The sequence below is a fragment of the Misgurnus anguillicaudatus genome, chromosome 15 (genome assembly GCF_027580225.2).
Source record: "Misgurnus anguillicaudatus chromosome 15, ASM2758022v2, whole genome shotgun sequence".
Lineage (NCBI taxonomy): Eukaryota > Metazoa > Chordata > Actinopteri > Cypriniformes > Cobitidae > Misgurnus > Misgurnus anguillicaudatus.
In genome coordinates this window covers 983,995-998,053 of record NC_073351.2, presented here as the reverse complement: position 1 = coordinate 998,053, position 14,059 = coordinate 983,995, and the positions used below count along the sequence as shown (strand labels likewise).

The following is a 14,059-nucleotide window of genomic DNA, read 5'->3' as shown; positions in this document are numbered from 1 at the left end:
AATAATTAAAATGTTTTCATAAAAAAACCTTAATGTATATGAACTTGATTTGTAAGCGTACTTTGGGGTTGGACCTTGCTTGCGTTTCTTGGGTCCGATTTCAAAGCCCCCAAACTACCAGCGTTGAGGGTGGATGCAGCGATGTCCTCTGCTGGCGTCAGGTCCTGTGTAGAGGCAGATCCACCTCCCGTTACACGGCGTGCCCGATTTATGCTGACAAGCTTGGGATTCCCCCGTCTCCTGACAATATTGTAGAGCTTGGCGCAACGATGGGGATGCCAGCTGCTGAGACAATTGTGGCTATTTTCTCTCATGCCTGTTTAACCTACACTGATTTGGGCGGGTTTCTCCCATCCCCATACAAAAGAAGTTCTCTGTCTTTGACTGCTCTTGCAAGAACGTGGGTCTCCTTGGCTGTGAACCGCTCCTGGCGTGCGCCTGGTAAATCCGTCATAATAATAGCAACCCGCCATGGAACTTGCGCCCTTGCGTTTAAAGGGAATGTTGGATAGCGTTTTGATTGGTTTATTTGACGTTACGCCCAAACCACACCTATAAATAATGAACCTATTCAGACAACCCCTTATTGATTTGCGCTTGGCGCAAGAGTTATTTCTCCCGCCGGGAAAATAGCAACAGCGCCCAAGATCCGCCCACAAAGTAACTTGCGCTTTGCGCTTCGCACTTCCGTTTCAGATCGTTAAAATAGGGCCCAATGTGTTTGTGTGGTTTATGGTTTAAAAAATGCATTATTTTCCGCATACCGTACATTATTGTAGCTCCTTTAAGTCCTGCCCTTCTGTAACACTTTTTGTACAAAGCTCATCGTTCTGAGAAAGTGTGGTGTTATGTGATTTTCCAGCTATCCAGTGCATTGTGATTAGCCAAATACTTTAATTGTGTAAAAGGAAATGTGGTACTCCTTACCATGTTTGAAAGTTGAGTTTCCAAAGCAATAGTGAAAGCCAGGAGATTCTATCGTCTTTACTACCTTATCAATACGAGCTTGAATCTGACCCAAAAAGGCAGATGACCATGATCGATCAACTTTACCAGTGCGACGTGAGCAGAACTAAAACCATGTGTGCATTTGTGTTTGTAGAAATTAATCAGAAGAGCCAGAGTGTAGGAGATAGGACCAACTGCAGACGTGCAGAAACATACTTCATGACAGTCTGAGACTGACAGCCCCGGCCTGACAGTCTGAGGCCGTAAGTGGCGGAATTGTAATCTCGGAGATGGACAGAGAATTATTAAACGTTAAAATCTATTAAAATGCTTTTTCATTCAAATCAAATGCTCAAGCTTTATTTTTTAAGATTTGTGTTACATTTATTTTTATTCATTTATGACACATAAAAAATTGATAATAAACTATACATTTAACAAAAAAAATATTTTACACAAATACATAAACAGACATAACTTACATACATACGTGTGTGTATATATAAAATATAATTCATCTCAAATGGCAAAAAGTGCCTCAGTCATTCTGTGAGTTATATAACTATATATAATGTATGTATGTTATATAACTAAAGTAGCTTTAACGTTTGCATGTTCATTTCTACGTGCCTGTCATATCCATCTAAAAGCTGAAACGCAGAGGAAAAAGACAAATGCTTTTCACTAAATATAATCCACTCGACGATGGCTCACTCTATCATTTCGTGCAGTGTAAACTATGTGACAGCCCAAGACAACCTAGATGTTTTATTTTGGCACTTTATTTAAGTCTGTGAGCTGATCTTGGTTGGTGACAGGTTAGCCGCATCAATCAGTTAAATATTAGCAGACACTACATTCAATCTTTGTTTTTGTCTTTATGTTTCCAGGTGCGATGAAGGTTTCACTGGTTCAGATTGCCAGCCGTTTTCTACTTTATCCTCCAGTGTACTCTCTGACTTTGAGTCCCAGAACACACTGATGTCGACATGGCTGGAAGTGACTGGTGGACATATAGTGCCCCCTGACCAGGGCTGTGGGGTTGTTTCTTCTGGATCCTCTCTGTACTTTAGTAAGGTACACCTGTTACCAACTACTTTATAAATGCTGCCAGTCTCGTTGCAATGCTATACAGTACATAAGTCTTGCTATGTATTGGGATAGCCGAGAGGCTGATGTTTGGGCACGTTTTTTTTCTATCAACCCTGTCTTTAAATGTTCTCTAAGCGAATTCACGCGTTTTAGACCATAAACGGAAGGGAGGGGGAGGAGTTAACTACGTTCAGTTTGTTTAAAAACACATTTCAAAAATCAACACACAGATTCGCTTAGAGAACCTTTAACCATAATTATATATATGTTCCATACTGTTTTGTAGACCCACACATTATAATTGCTAAACAAACATAGTAAGTTGATGCATATAAAACAACGTGTTACCTGTAAAAGGTTGTCTTTTTTTGCAGGAAATTAAATATCTGTGAATTTTACATACAGTGACTGTTGCATCTATATTGCATCTACAATGTTGTGCCATCTTGTAAGTTCTGAATATGTAACTAAAATGCGGACTGTTCCAAAATGGTAGGCGGTCGAAATCTTTTGAGTTTCTAGGGCAGATGTTAAACACTGGACTAGGGTATTTCTTACTATATGAAAGATAGAAACTACAGCCAACTCTATTCAGCTTAAAAGCCTTCATTAGGATCAAAATAAAAGCACATAAACATTTATAAAAAAAAACTCAAACAAATTGTAGAGATAACAGCGTACTTAAATAATTTCCAGCCGAATTTATGTACTTATTTAGTACTTCAGTACACTACTCCACTATTTGTTTGGGAGAATCAGTTTATGAGTTTTACACTCTTAATTTAAAAGATTAATGTGTCTCAATGTAGATTCATTTCGACCATGATGAAGGTGTTTGTGGTTGCTCTTGAAGTGGTTCTGATTCGATCTTTGTTGATGTAATCCATGCATCCATTTGAGCAGGCAATACAGTTCATGTACAGGATTGGATGCGATACTAGACATTAAGAAAAGAACCCATAAAATGCTCAACATCTACCTCTATTTATATCTAATGTGAATATATCGACTTTTACTATGTAATCAGGCTGGGCTAAGGCAGCTAGTAAGCTTGGACTTGGACACTGAGTGGGCAGAGTTTGTGCAGTTCTATCTGCGTATGGGGGGAGATTGGGCAGAGTGTAATCAAGCAGACAGCCGAGAGGAGGGACTTCTACTGCAATACAGCAATGACGGTGGAATCAGATGGGGTCTGATAGCTGAGATGTACTTCACTGACTTCACCAAACCGAGGTGAGAACACAAAAAACTTTGGACACATAACAGAATAAGTTGAATTGTTTTGTGAATAAATCTGAATCGTTTGGCTGTAGATTTGTCTATTATGAACTTCCACTGGCTTCAAAAACGCCATGCACCCGTTTCCGCTGGTGGCAACCCCTACACTCAGGTGAGGGCTATGATCAATGGGCCATTGATGACGTCATCATCCTGTCTGAGAGGGAGAAGCACGTCATCCCGATGGCCGATCCTACGCTTCCTCAGGTGAACCACACGACCATTGTCTCATTCGCTGTCCAATATTAAATTTGAGATTTAGCACCAAATGTAATGTTTTTAAATAGGTTTTCAACAAACTCCTACAGTCTGTTAAACAGGTTTTCTGTCCAACATTTCTCATGTGAATATATCGACACAAAGAAGACAGTGGAGATGGTGTTTGACCCTAAATACACCGGAGACCACTCACCAGTAGTTATTAACGGTCAGAACATAGCCCAGGTGGATTCTTACAGATATCTGGGCATTCATATTGACAATAAACTCACATGGAATACTCAGGTGGAAAATGTTTGTATTAGGGTCCAACAGCGTCTGTACTTTCTTCGAAGGTTGAGAGTCTTTGGTGTAAATCAGAAAGTGTTGCTTCTCTTTTACCATGCTGTAATCGAGGGCATTTTACGATAAGGCATCTCAGCCTGGTTGGGAAACCTTGGTGTACACTTAAAAGCCCAGATTACACGGTTAATACAGAGAGCCATGAAAATTATGGAGGTCAAGCAGTATCCCACACTGCAGGCTCTTTTTAAAGAAACCATTACTAGACAGGCTCAAAAAATTATTTCAGATCCTACTCACGTCCTTCACTCCGAGTACCAACTTCTTCCATTGGAAGCTTCCGAGTCCCTCAATGTAGGCTTAACCGCTTTAAAAATTATTTCGTCCCACTGTCCATTAAAGCACTAAACCATAAGTTAGGTAGTGGTAAACAGTTATAGTTTTTTTTTTACCCCTAGTGTGTGTAACAACATATGTTATGTTGACCAAGGGTGTGTTGAACACTGGGTGGGGTTCAATGTATACTCTTTGCACTGTATAAATGTATGTATGTACTATGTTATTGTGCAGCAGCTGTATTGTGTGTCTAAAACAAATTTCCTTCGGGACAATAAAAAGTTTATTTGTTTATCTTATCTTATTTATGCCATTTTACTTAAACATTAATGACATGCTTCAAAATTAAGTTGTAAGATAAAGGGTTTTCGAACATTTCGAAGATTTTTCCCGAACACTCCTACATCTGACATAGTTCAGCCAAACCAACAGTCTCACAAATAATCTGAATTGGTGCTTAATATTTCCCTGTAGAACTTCTATGAGAAACCAGCATTTGATCATCCACTGAACCAGATGGGCGTGTGGCTGATGCTGGGAAATGAGGGAATGGACAAAGATCGGAATGGGAGTTTCTGTGCACCTACACCCTCTGCAATAGTGTTTGGGCGCTCTGATGGTGACCGCATGGCTGTGACTCGAGATCTATCTCTCCGTCCTGGCTACACACTGCAGTTTAAGGTATTGGTGGTGTCCCCTACTCTTATTTTCTAGAGCAATTTTTTCCCAACTCCAGTCCTCCAGTTTTAGCACCATTCCCAATGTTTAGCTGAGCTTGGAAAGTACTGTATGCTTTGTTCTTCAGCCATGCCCTTTGAAACCAAACCAAATGTTTCATTTCCCTGATTATGTTAATGCTACTAATAAAGTTTGGTTTAGGTTTTACAGAAAACAGCGGTATTTGTAAAAAAAAGTCCTGTTTTAAAAAATACAAACTAGATCAAAGAAGGGCGTTTTTTATTTTTATAATGATTATATCTGCTTATCCCAGTTTCCTGTAGGTAGGTGGCCACAGGGTACGAATTTGTGTGCTTCTGGTTTGGCTGTAGTTAAAGTCAGAGGTAATGTTATCTCAGATCCCTGTCCAAATCGTCCCCTCCCTTCACAGTCAGTACCTGCAGACTGTGATGAAATCTCTTCTTCTGCCTGTAGTTTGTACAGTTATGTGTACTCCCTGCTAAAAAAACAGCATATCAGCAAGACCAGCATATGTTGTGTTTTGGTGCTGTTATGCTGATGACCACCAGCATAGACCAGCATAAATCCCATGCTGGTTTGATGCTGGGTTTTTTTCAGCAGGGCTCCTCAGTAAGTTTATGTTCTTTGTAACTTTCTTGTTCTTCAGCTAAATATCGGCTGTGAGTCAGTCTTCAGTGCATCTGCTCCTGTACTGCTTCAGTACTCGCATGACGCCGGGCGCACATGGACTCTGGTGCAGGAGGGCTGTTACCCAGCATCACCTGTGGCAACAAGCTGTGAGGGCAGTGGAAGGGAACTTAGAGAGTCCACTATTTACAATACAGGAGACTATGAGCGCTGGACCAGGATTACTGTTGTATTACCACGAATTGTAGCTGCAAGGTAACTTGACACTTGGATATCTGATATAACCCTTAGCTGTGATTTGTAAGTAAGTAACATGTGACAGAGATTCTGACTGTACATTTAAGCGTATAACACTATATAGTACCATAAACAGGGCTGTGCACAGACCTTTTGAGGGGCATGTGCTGAAACTGAAAAAGGGCACCCCCCTCCAAATAAATAGCACATAATAATCGTCTTATAAACTTGATATTTATTTACTATTAATGGTTGAATAATTCCCTATTAATGAATGAAAAATGACATTTTATGATAGCTTGGCATTATAAGGATATTTGGCATTATAAGGATATTTGGCCTTCTAAGTTGGCTTTAACAATTTGTCTCCTGTCATGTGTTTGTGAACTGCTCTTGTGTACTCCCTCTTATTTAATTGTGTAATATATTAATTTTCATTTTTTTCCTCTGCTTTGCATACATAAAGTTAAATATGTTTGTAGAAAAAAAGCTATTCTTTTTGGGTTTATGAGCTAATTTTTATTATTTGGTTAACATGTTTATGTATGTCATTGAGAAGAGGGGAAATATGAGATTTAAGATCAAAATAATATAGTAAAATACTATTCTATTAGCCATACCATTATCATATCCAACATGTATCTGCCTACCTTGCAAAAACTGTGCTGAGCACCTGGAAAGTTGGTCTCGTGAAGGTGCACTTAGGTTGGTTGAAAATGTATAAAAAAATTAGTCTAGTCATTCAGGGCTAACTTTTTGGTGTTTTGAAGCACTGTAGCCCCTGACAGAAAATGTTAGAAGCACAAGCAGAAATTTTTGAGCACACCTTAAATCAGCCTGCAATTATTCACATTTTTCCAAAATAACTGCATTACTGAAAAATACTAAACAGACTTAACTTTGTGCAGTTGATTTTAGAATAAAAAGTTATGAACTAAAGAATCATACAGCCCTCTTGGCTAATTCTAGGCATAAGATACATACATATCCAGATAGCATATTGTAATGAGATGAGTGGCAGGGCCACGCCCGCCGACAGGGGGGGACAACAGGTCTGTTGTCCCGGGCCCAGGGTGGGGGGGGGGTCAGAGGGGGGCCCAGAACTGGAACCTATGGAATAATTGTTAAAAAATAAAGAAAATATTTGATTCATTTGATTTGAAGTTCAGTATACTCAAAATGTCCGGTCAGACTCAACACAAGTCCGGTGCTCAGAAAAGAAAAGAAAAGAAGAAAATATAGGCCTTATAGAGGAAAATAGAGGAAAATAGAATTCCTAATTCTCCCCATTAGGAATCTGTGACCGCAGTCTGTGCTGTTTGCTGTGAGGTTTTATGAGAGAAAGCACAAACTATTTAATATGTAAAACTTGAATTTGAAATAAAACTTACCGCGGAGAAGATAATGCAATCTATATAATATCGTCTCTATTGCTAAGTGACGTGACAATTATTTATTATTTCAAATCCGTTTACAAGATAAATATACATTGTGTTGTTAAACAGATGAAATTATCTTGCTATATGCTACATTCATTATGAGAAGCCATTTCTTTTTACTCTTACACTGTAGACAGTAATATATGTAATTTATATAAAACTCTATGGTCGCGACAGCACATTGTCCATTATCTGTTGGTTCATGTTGGTCCAGTTTAATTCAGGGTAATCCTTTAATAAAATTTAATTATAAAATATTGTATTGTTTTGTAATATTCACAGCGCACATTCTCTCAGATCGTTTTAAAACATTTTTAATTATTCTGCAAAATTCTGCATAGATTTTGCAAAAGAAATTTGCAGAAATAGCAAAAAAATAACTCCTTACACAGATTTCTTACACAGCTGTACTACTCTTGCAGCAATTAAAGCAGTTCAGATTTGTTTTAAATGGCAAAATAGTTATATTTCTTTTTTTATTTAGATTTTAGAGTATTTTTGTCTGCTAAAGTTTTTTTTATGATAACCAACAAGCGGTTAGCAGCCGACAGCAAGTTGACGAAATGTTTGATGAATTGAACTCTCAAATCAACACTTCACTTGTCTATAATGTAACCCATTCTCACCAAGATGCGCACAAAGACACGCAGTGTGATTATCGTGCAATAGATACGCCAAATTCCGATTTTGCATGCATATGATACGCCAGTCCTTCCCATTCACTTACATGGCAAATCGTTTCGTGACGTTTTATTTATTGTTTTCTAATTTGTTTTCTGTTTTTTGAACCATTTTCTCTTGGGTTTAGGGTTAGATTTCACATTTGTTTAAGCAGGTTCCCTTTCGAGGGAACTCGCGCTGCGTCGCCATAGAGACGCTTTGGGAACGCCTACAGCGTGACGGCGTCTGAGTATGTATATCAAATTCGACCAATGGTTGGGCGTGACGTCATAGACGGAAGCCAGAGAGCATAAATACGGCAGAAAGGAACGCCCACTTTATCTTTTAAAGCCTCAGCGGCTATCTGTGTGTGTATCAAGAGTGTTTGAATAGCTTAAAAACTGTGTGACTGAATAGTTTAACTGTGTGGCTGATAATGAAGGAAAATAAGAAATCAGAAAGTTTAGGAGCTGAGCATGCTCTCGCCGCTCTTGAGGGAGTGGTGTGATGTGTGTTCATTATGATAACTTACCTTTCAAAATGCTCCGTTGTTCCTCCTCTGGGTGTGGAAGCCTGCACTGCAGTTACTTCCCCTCATTGAGAGGGACGTGATCTCGTGTAATCTTCCCCCGAGGGGGTTGATATATTCGAGTACAGGGTAGTCCTATACAGCTATCCTTCCTCTGCCATATAATGATTTAATCAAGCTCAGTATACGAGGCATGTGTCGAAGTTTAATCCGAATGGCGGAAGGGCGTACGCACGATAAGCTGCCAGAGCCCTTTAAACATGCTAACACTCAGCCACACACCACTCGGGCTGTGTGTCGTTGTGTTGATGAGTCAAGACAATGATCGCGTTTCTCGTGGCTTAAGTCCTGCGTCCACTGAGGTGGTGTAGTGTACTTTGACCGTGAAAGCTCTGCCTCGGGAGGGTTTGGAAGCATGCATTGCGGTCACTTCCAACCCGAACGGGAGCCCTATGCAATGTTTTACCTCTGAGGAGATATATGTGGTAAACACAGCCCTTCTCTTCACCGACCGGTTCAAAGATCCACGTCCGCTAAGGCGGTGTGCACTTATCCTTGCTATCGGGAGGGACTCGGGAGCCAGCATGTCGGTTTCTCCCGCCCTGATCGGTAGCCCGTGCTTTACTGTTTGACTGTGTCAGACGATGTCCATGTGTCTTTCGGTTCGAGGCCGCCTTGACCAGTCTTATTAAATGAGAAGTTGATCGAGGTTGTTTCTCGTAACTGCTAGTTTTAATATGTATGAACCAGCAGATAATAAAGAAACTATATCATCCAGCAAATTAGATGAGTTTTTTTTTACAAAATGAGGGCAATCTCAACACCAGAGGCTTCCTTTCTTTCCTGATCTCCATTATTATGCTAGTCATGGAAAGACCATTCTCTGACCATGTTTACACAAGCACTTCAGCTAGCTTTTAAACACAATAGGCTATATTTAGAGGATGTTTTTTATGTTGCCATGAGTGGCTTCCCTAAAGCCTCCAACATTCTCAATATTTGTGTATAAAGCCCTATCAGGGTATAGAGACAGAGCGCCGTTATGCAAATTTGAAAACCACGCCCACCGGGGGGAAATCAATCCAACCGTCTCCATTGACTTTGTATTGCGAGAAGCCGCCTCCTTGTCATTTCTGGCGTATAACAAAAAACTGAATAATGCCTAAAAGCTGCTGTGTGACAATATGTACAGCTAACAAGCCAATGAACCCAGAAATAAGTTTTTATAAGCTGTCGAGCCGTAAAACCCAGTCTTTAAGGAGAATAAAGTGGATCGCCGACTACGTTTCCCCCTAGTGGACGCAGTTCTACTAATAGAAGTACTATGCCTGTATCCATTTTTGTGTCTTTAAACGCTCGTTTTTTGGGGTCCACAGCTCACAAAAACTCATTTACAGATTAAACTTAAAAACAGAATAATACCTAAAAGCTGCTGTGTGACAAGGTGTACATCTAACACGCCAAAAAAATAAATAAATAATTTTCTCTAAGCTGTCGACTTCAAAAAACGAGCGTTTAGACACAGAAATGGAAACAGGCAACTTTTCATAGTACTCCTATTAGTAAAACTGCGTCCAATAGGGGGAAACGTAATCGGCGATCCACGTTATTCTCCTTAAAGACTGGGTTTTACGGCTCGACAGCTTATAAAAACTTATTTCTGTGTTCTTTGGCTTGTTAGCTGTACATATTGTCACACAGCAGCTTTTAGGCATTATTCAGTTTTTTGTTATAAGCCAGAAATGACAAGGAGGCGGCCTTTTGCAATACAAAGTCAATGGAGACTGTTGGATTGCTTTCCCCCCCGGTGGGCGTGGTTTTCAGGTTGTGACGCGCTGCGCTCTGTCTCTATGCCCTCCTGGGGAGTGTGGGTTTTATCCGCCATTTACGGGTCCCCACACTTCTCAGTACCCTCCTGTATTAACTGTGAACACTCTGCCTCTCGTAGTACAGAGCACAGTAAATCAGGTTCCCTTGGTAAATATTATGATAGCATGGAAAAACATTCCAAACATATCTCAATGGGTGTTATGCACAGAAAATAGGCTACATTCCTAATTTTAGAGCAGGAATTGGAATTCCTTTTAGTCAAAGGCTACACATTACCGTCACAAAATTATGGTTCATGATGTTGACCTCGGATCTGATTTGAGATTAATGTGAGTACATTAATCTCAAATCAGATCCGAGGACTAGTTTTTGTTAATGGATTTTTCCTGCTCACAGAATCTCAAGTTTGCCTTTGGGGGCATGGTATACCAATTTCAGCCTTCCCTTCGGCCTAGCTCTATCCCTTCACACATTTACAAAATGTGTAAATGCTGCCCTGGCGCCATTGCATCTTTAGGGCATTTGCATACTATTTATATTGACGATTGGCTAATATTAGCACAGTCAGCACAGATGGCAGCACAGCATCGACATGTTGTGTTTGCACATCTAGATACCTAGCGTTGAGACTGAACACCAAGAAAAGTATGTTAGTCCCAACACAGGTGATCACATTTTGGGGATAATATGGAACTCAACGATGATGCAGGCACAGATGTCTCCTGCTCGTGTCATGTCCATTTTTCACATAAGTGAATGAGTTAGGTCCATCGCTCACCAAATGGTGGTTTTAAAATCTGGGTTTTTCCTCAAGGGGCAACCCTTTTTGCGTGTTCAGGGTTACGCGCACATGTCTTTGTACTCTAGAATATGTAAAGATTTCGGGTTTCTGTGTCAAAGCCCCGAGGTGAGGTGTGGTCTGTCGCTGCATGACATTAATGACAGATGCATCTCTCTTAAGCTGAGGATCAGCTATGGAAGGCCAATAGGGCAAAAATGTCCAATCAGCTAAAACGCCAGGAAAAGTGTGCTTCTCCAGTACAGAGGACCTCTTTTCTGGGTGTAGTATGGATTTCTACGAAAGCAGGCAATGTTGTCTCCTGCTCGTATAGAATCCATCCTTTAACCATGGGGTTCCTTGAGGGGCAACCCGTTTCTCATGATCAAGGTCACACACAGATGCTTTGTGCCTTAGTATTATGGAAGAAACAATGGTTCCTTTCGGCCAGTGTTGGCTTTTTCACATGTTCAGGGTTACACGCATATGTCTTCGTGCCCTAAGAATATGGAAAAAAATGTGGGTATATGTTTACAGGCCCCAAGTTAGGTGCGGCCTGTAGCCGCATAACATTAATGACAGCCACATCCCTTTCTAGCTGTGATCAGTTATGAAAAGCCAAAAGGGCCAAAAATGTCCCATCAACTAAACGCCAGGAAAAGTATGCTTCTCCAGCACAGAGGACCTCTTTTCTGGGCGTGGTATGGATTTCAACGACTGCAGGCACGGTTGTCTCTTGTTCGTAAAGAATCCATCCTTTTAACCATGGGGTTCCCTGAGGGGCAACCCGTTTCTCATGATCAAGGTCACACGCGGATGCTTTGTGCCTTAGTATTATGGAAGAAACCATGGTTCCTTTCCCATGAAGGCCAATATTGGGGGCTCAGTGTCGTCACATCAGGCTTACGACGGATGCATCCCTCTAAGGCCGGGAAGTGGCTATGGAAGACCATAAGGTCAAAGTCTATGTAAGTCCACATGGAGCAGACGTTCTGCTAAGGCAGGCGTTGAGCTTGGGGAATGAAGACTCCACCCACATGTGGGGGAGCAAATTTGGCTCAGGTTCGGCCAAGAGAAAGCTGACCTGTTTGCAATTCAGGAGAATTCACATTGTACTCTTTGGTTTTCTCTCTGAGGGCCTCCTGTGTGTTTTTCCCCAATTGCTCAGCTCCCGGGAGTTTTTGGGTCTGGCCTCTGAGGAGGACAGACTCATAGAAATGGGTCTCTCATCTGAGGTTGTGCAGACTATTTTATTTCCAGAGCTCCCTCCACCAGGAAATTATACGCATTTGAAGAAAGACTTTAATTACGTGGTGCCAAGAGCACTTATATGACCCAGTTAACTGCCGCTTGGTACAGTTCTGGAGTTTTTATAGGAGCAGTTTGCAGCAGGGCTGCCTCCTTTGACCATTAAGGCTTATGTGGCAGTGATATCTGTCTTTCATACCTTAGTGGTCGGTCCCTCATTAAGTAGAGACCATTTATTCATGCGTTTCCTGTGTGGCACTTGGAGGCTGAGGCCTGCGAGTCTAAGGTTCGGAATAATATTCCATGCCCCATAATATTGCAGGCTTTCAGCCCTCCACCTTTTAAGGATTTAGCCAGAGGCGGTGAACAGAGCAGTAATTTTGATGCTTTGGTTCGGCCCGGACTGAGTTCCTGGCCACCAAGCAGCTTTTAGGAAAATGGATAGCCGAGGCTATCCCATGTGCTTATAAAGCCTCTTGACGGCCCTTTACTTTAACCGTCAGAGCGCATTCAACTTAAGGTATGGCAGCATATAGGGCCCTGTGGGCAGGGGCCTCGATTCAGGATATCTGTAATGCGGCAGGCAGGTCCTCATCGCTCACTTTTGTACACTTTTGAGTTGGATCTCAACTCTATTCCTGGTGATCGTGTGCTTTGGTCTTAGTTGTGCTTTGGTCTCAGTTGTGCTTTCTACACACAGACAGGCACTTGTAGTCTGGCGGATTGGGTATACCGTTCCCAAAGCGTCTCTATGGGGACGCAGCGCGAGTTCCCTCGAAAGGGAACGTCTCGGGTTATGTATGTAACCCTTGTTCCCTGAGAAGGGAACAAGACGCTGCGTCTTCCTGGCCATACTTCCGGCGTGCCTGAATACCCGCTTCGGCTTATGCGAGATAAAGTGGGCGTTCCTTTCTGCCGTATTTATGCTCTCTGGCTTCCGTCTATGACGTCACGGCCAACCATTGGTCGAATTTGATATACATACTCAGACGCCGTCACGCTGTAGGCGTTCCCATAGTGTCACTACGGCGACGCAGCATCTTGTTCCCTTCTCAGGGAACAAGGGTTACATACGTAACCCGAGACGTTATTTAATATACAGGTTTCTCTATGTTTTTATCTATATTTAAGCCATGGTCGCTTGGAGTTGGGGTTAGAGTTGGGGTTTGGGTTAGGATGTAATTTTTATATAACAAAAAGTTGTTCTAACCCTAAACCCAAGCGAAAATGGTAAAAAAACAGAAAACAAATGAGAAAACAATAAATAAAACATCACGAAACGAATAAGTGAATGGGAAGGACTGGTGTATCATATGCACGCAAAATCGGAATTTGGCGTATCTATTGCACGATAATCACACTGCGTGTCATTTGTACGCTTTTTGGTGAGAATGGGTTGCTATAATAACAACTCTATAAAATATATATTTTCAGCATATCACAGTGTTAGTTTAAACGTTTATTATCACCACACACTATTTTTAAAAAGCGGAGGCAGGTTGCTCTGCTGCTCGCAGTTGCAACGGGTGCAGAAAGAAAAAAAGAAAAAGGGCTATACAAAACGAAACGAAATAAACATGAAACAGAATAAACATGCAACCTGCCTTATCTTACAACTTCGCTATGCATGACCTTGCAAACAGCATCCAAGACATATATATATATATATACATGCATAGCGAAGTTGTAAGATAAGGCAGGTTGCATGTTTATTCTGTATCATGTTTATTTCGTTTCGTTTTGTATAGCCCTTTTTCTTTTTTTCTTTCTGCACCTGTTGCAACTGCGAGCAGCAGAGCAACCTGCCTTTAAGGTAAGTGGGTGCAATCAATTTACTTACCTTGCAAACAGCATCCA

The 14,059-nt window shown here is 41.2% G+C and overlaps 1 protein-coding gene across 1 annotated transcript in view; it reads left to right on the top strand.

Moving 5' to 3' along the window:
• reln (reelin) overlaps positions 1 to 14,059 on the top strand; it is a 376,800-nt gene that overhangs the window by 246,083 nt on the left and 116,658 nt on the right. The window contains 5 exon segments of the mRNA XM_055173428.2: positions 1,839 to 2,025; positions 3,068 to 3,273; positions 3,354 to 3,525; positions 4,630 to 4,836; positions 5,501 to 5,736. Of these exon segments, the coding sequence (XP_055029403.2) occupies positions 1,839 to 2,025; positions 3,068 to 3,273; positions 3,354 to 3,525; positions 4,630 to 4,836; positions 5,501 to 5,736 (1,008 nt within the window).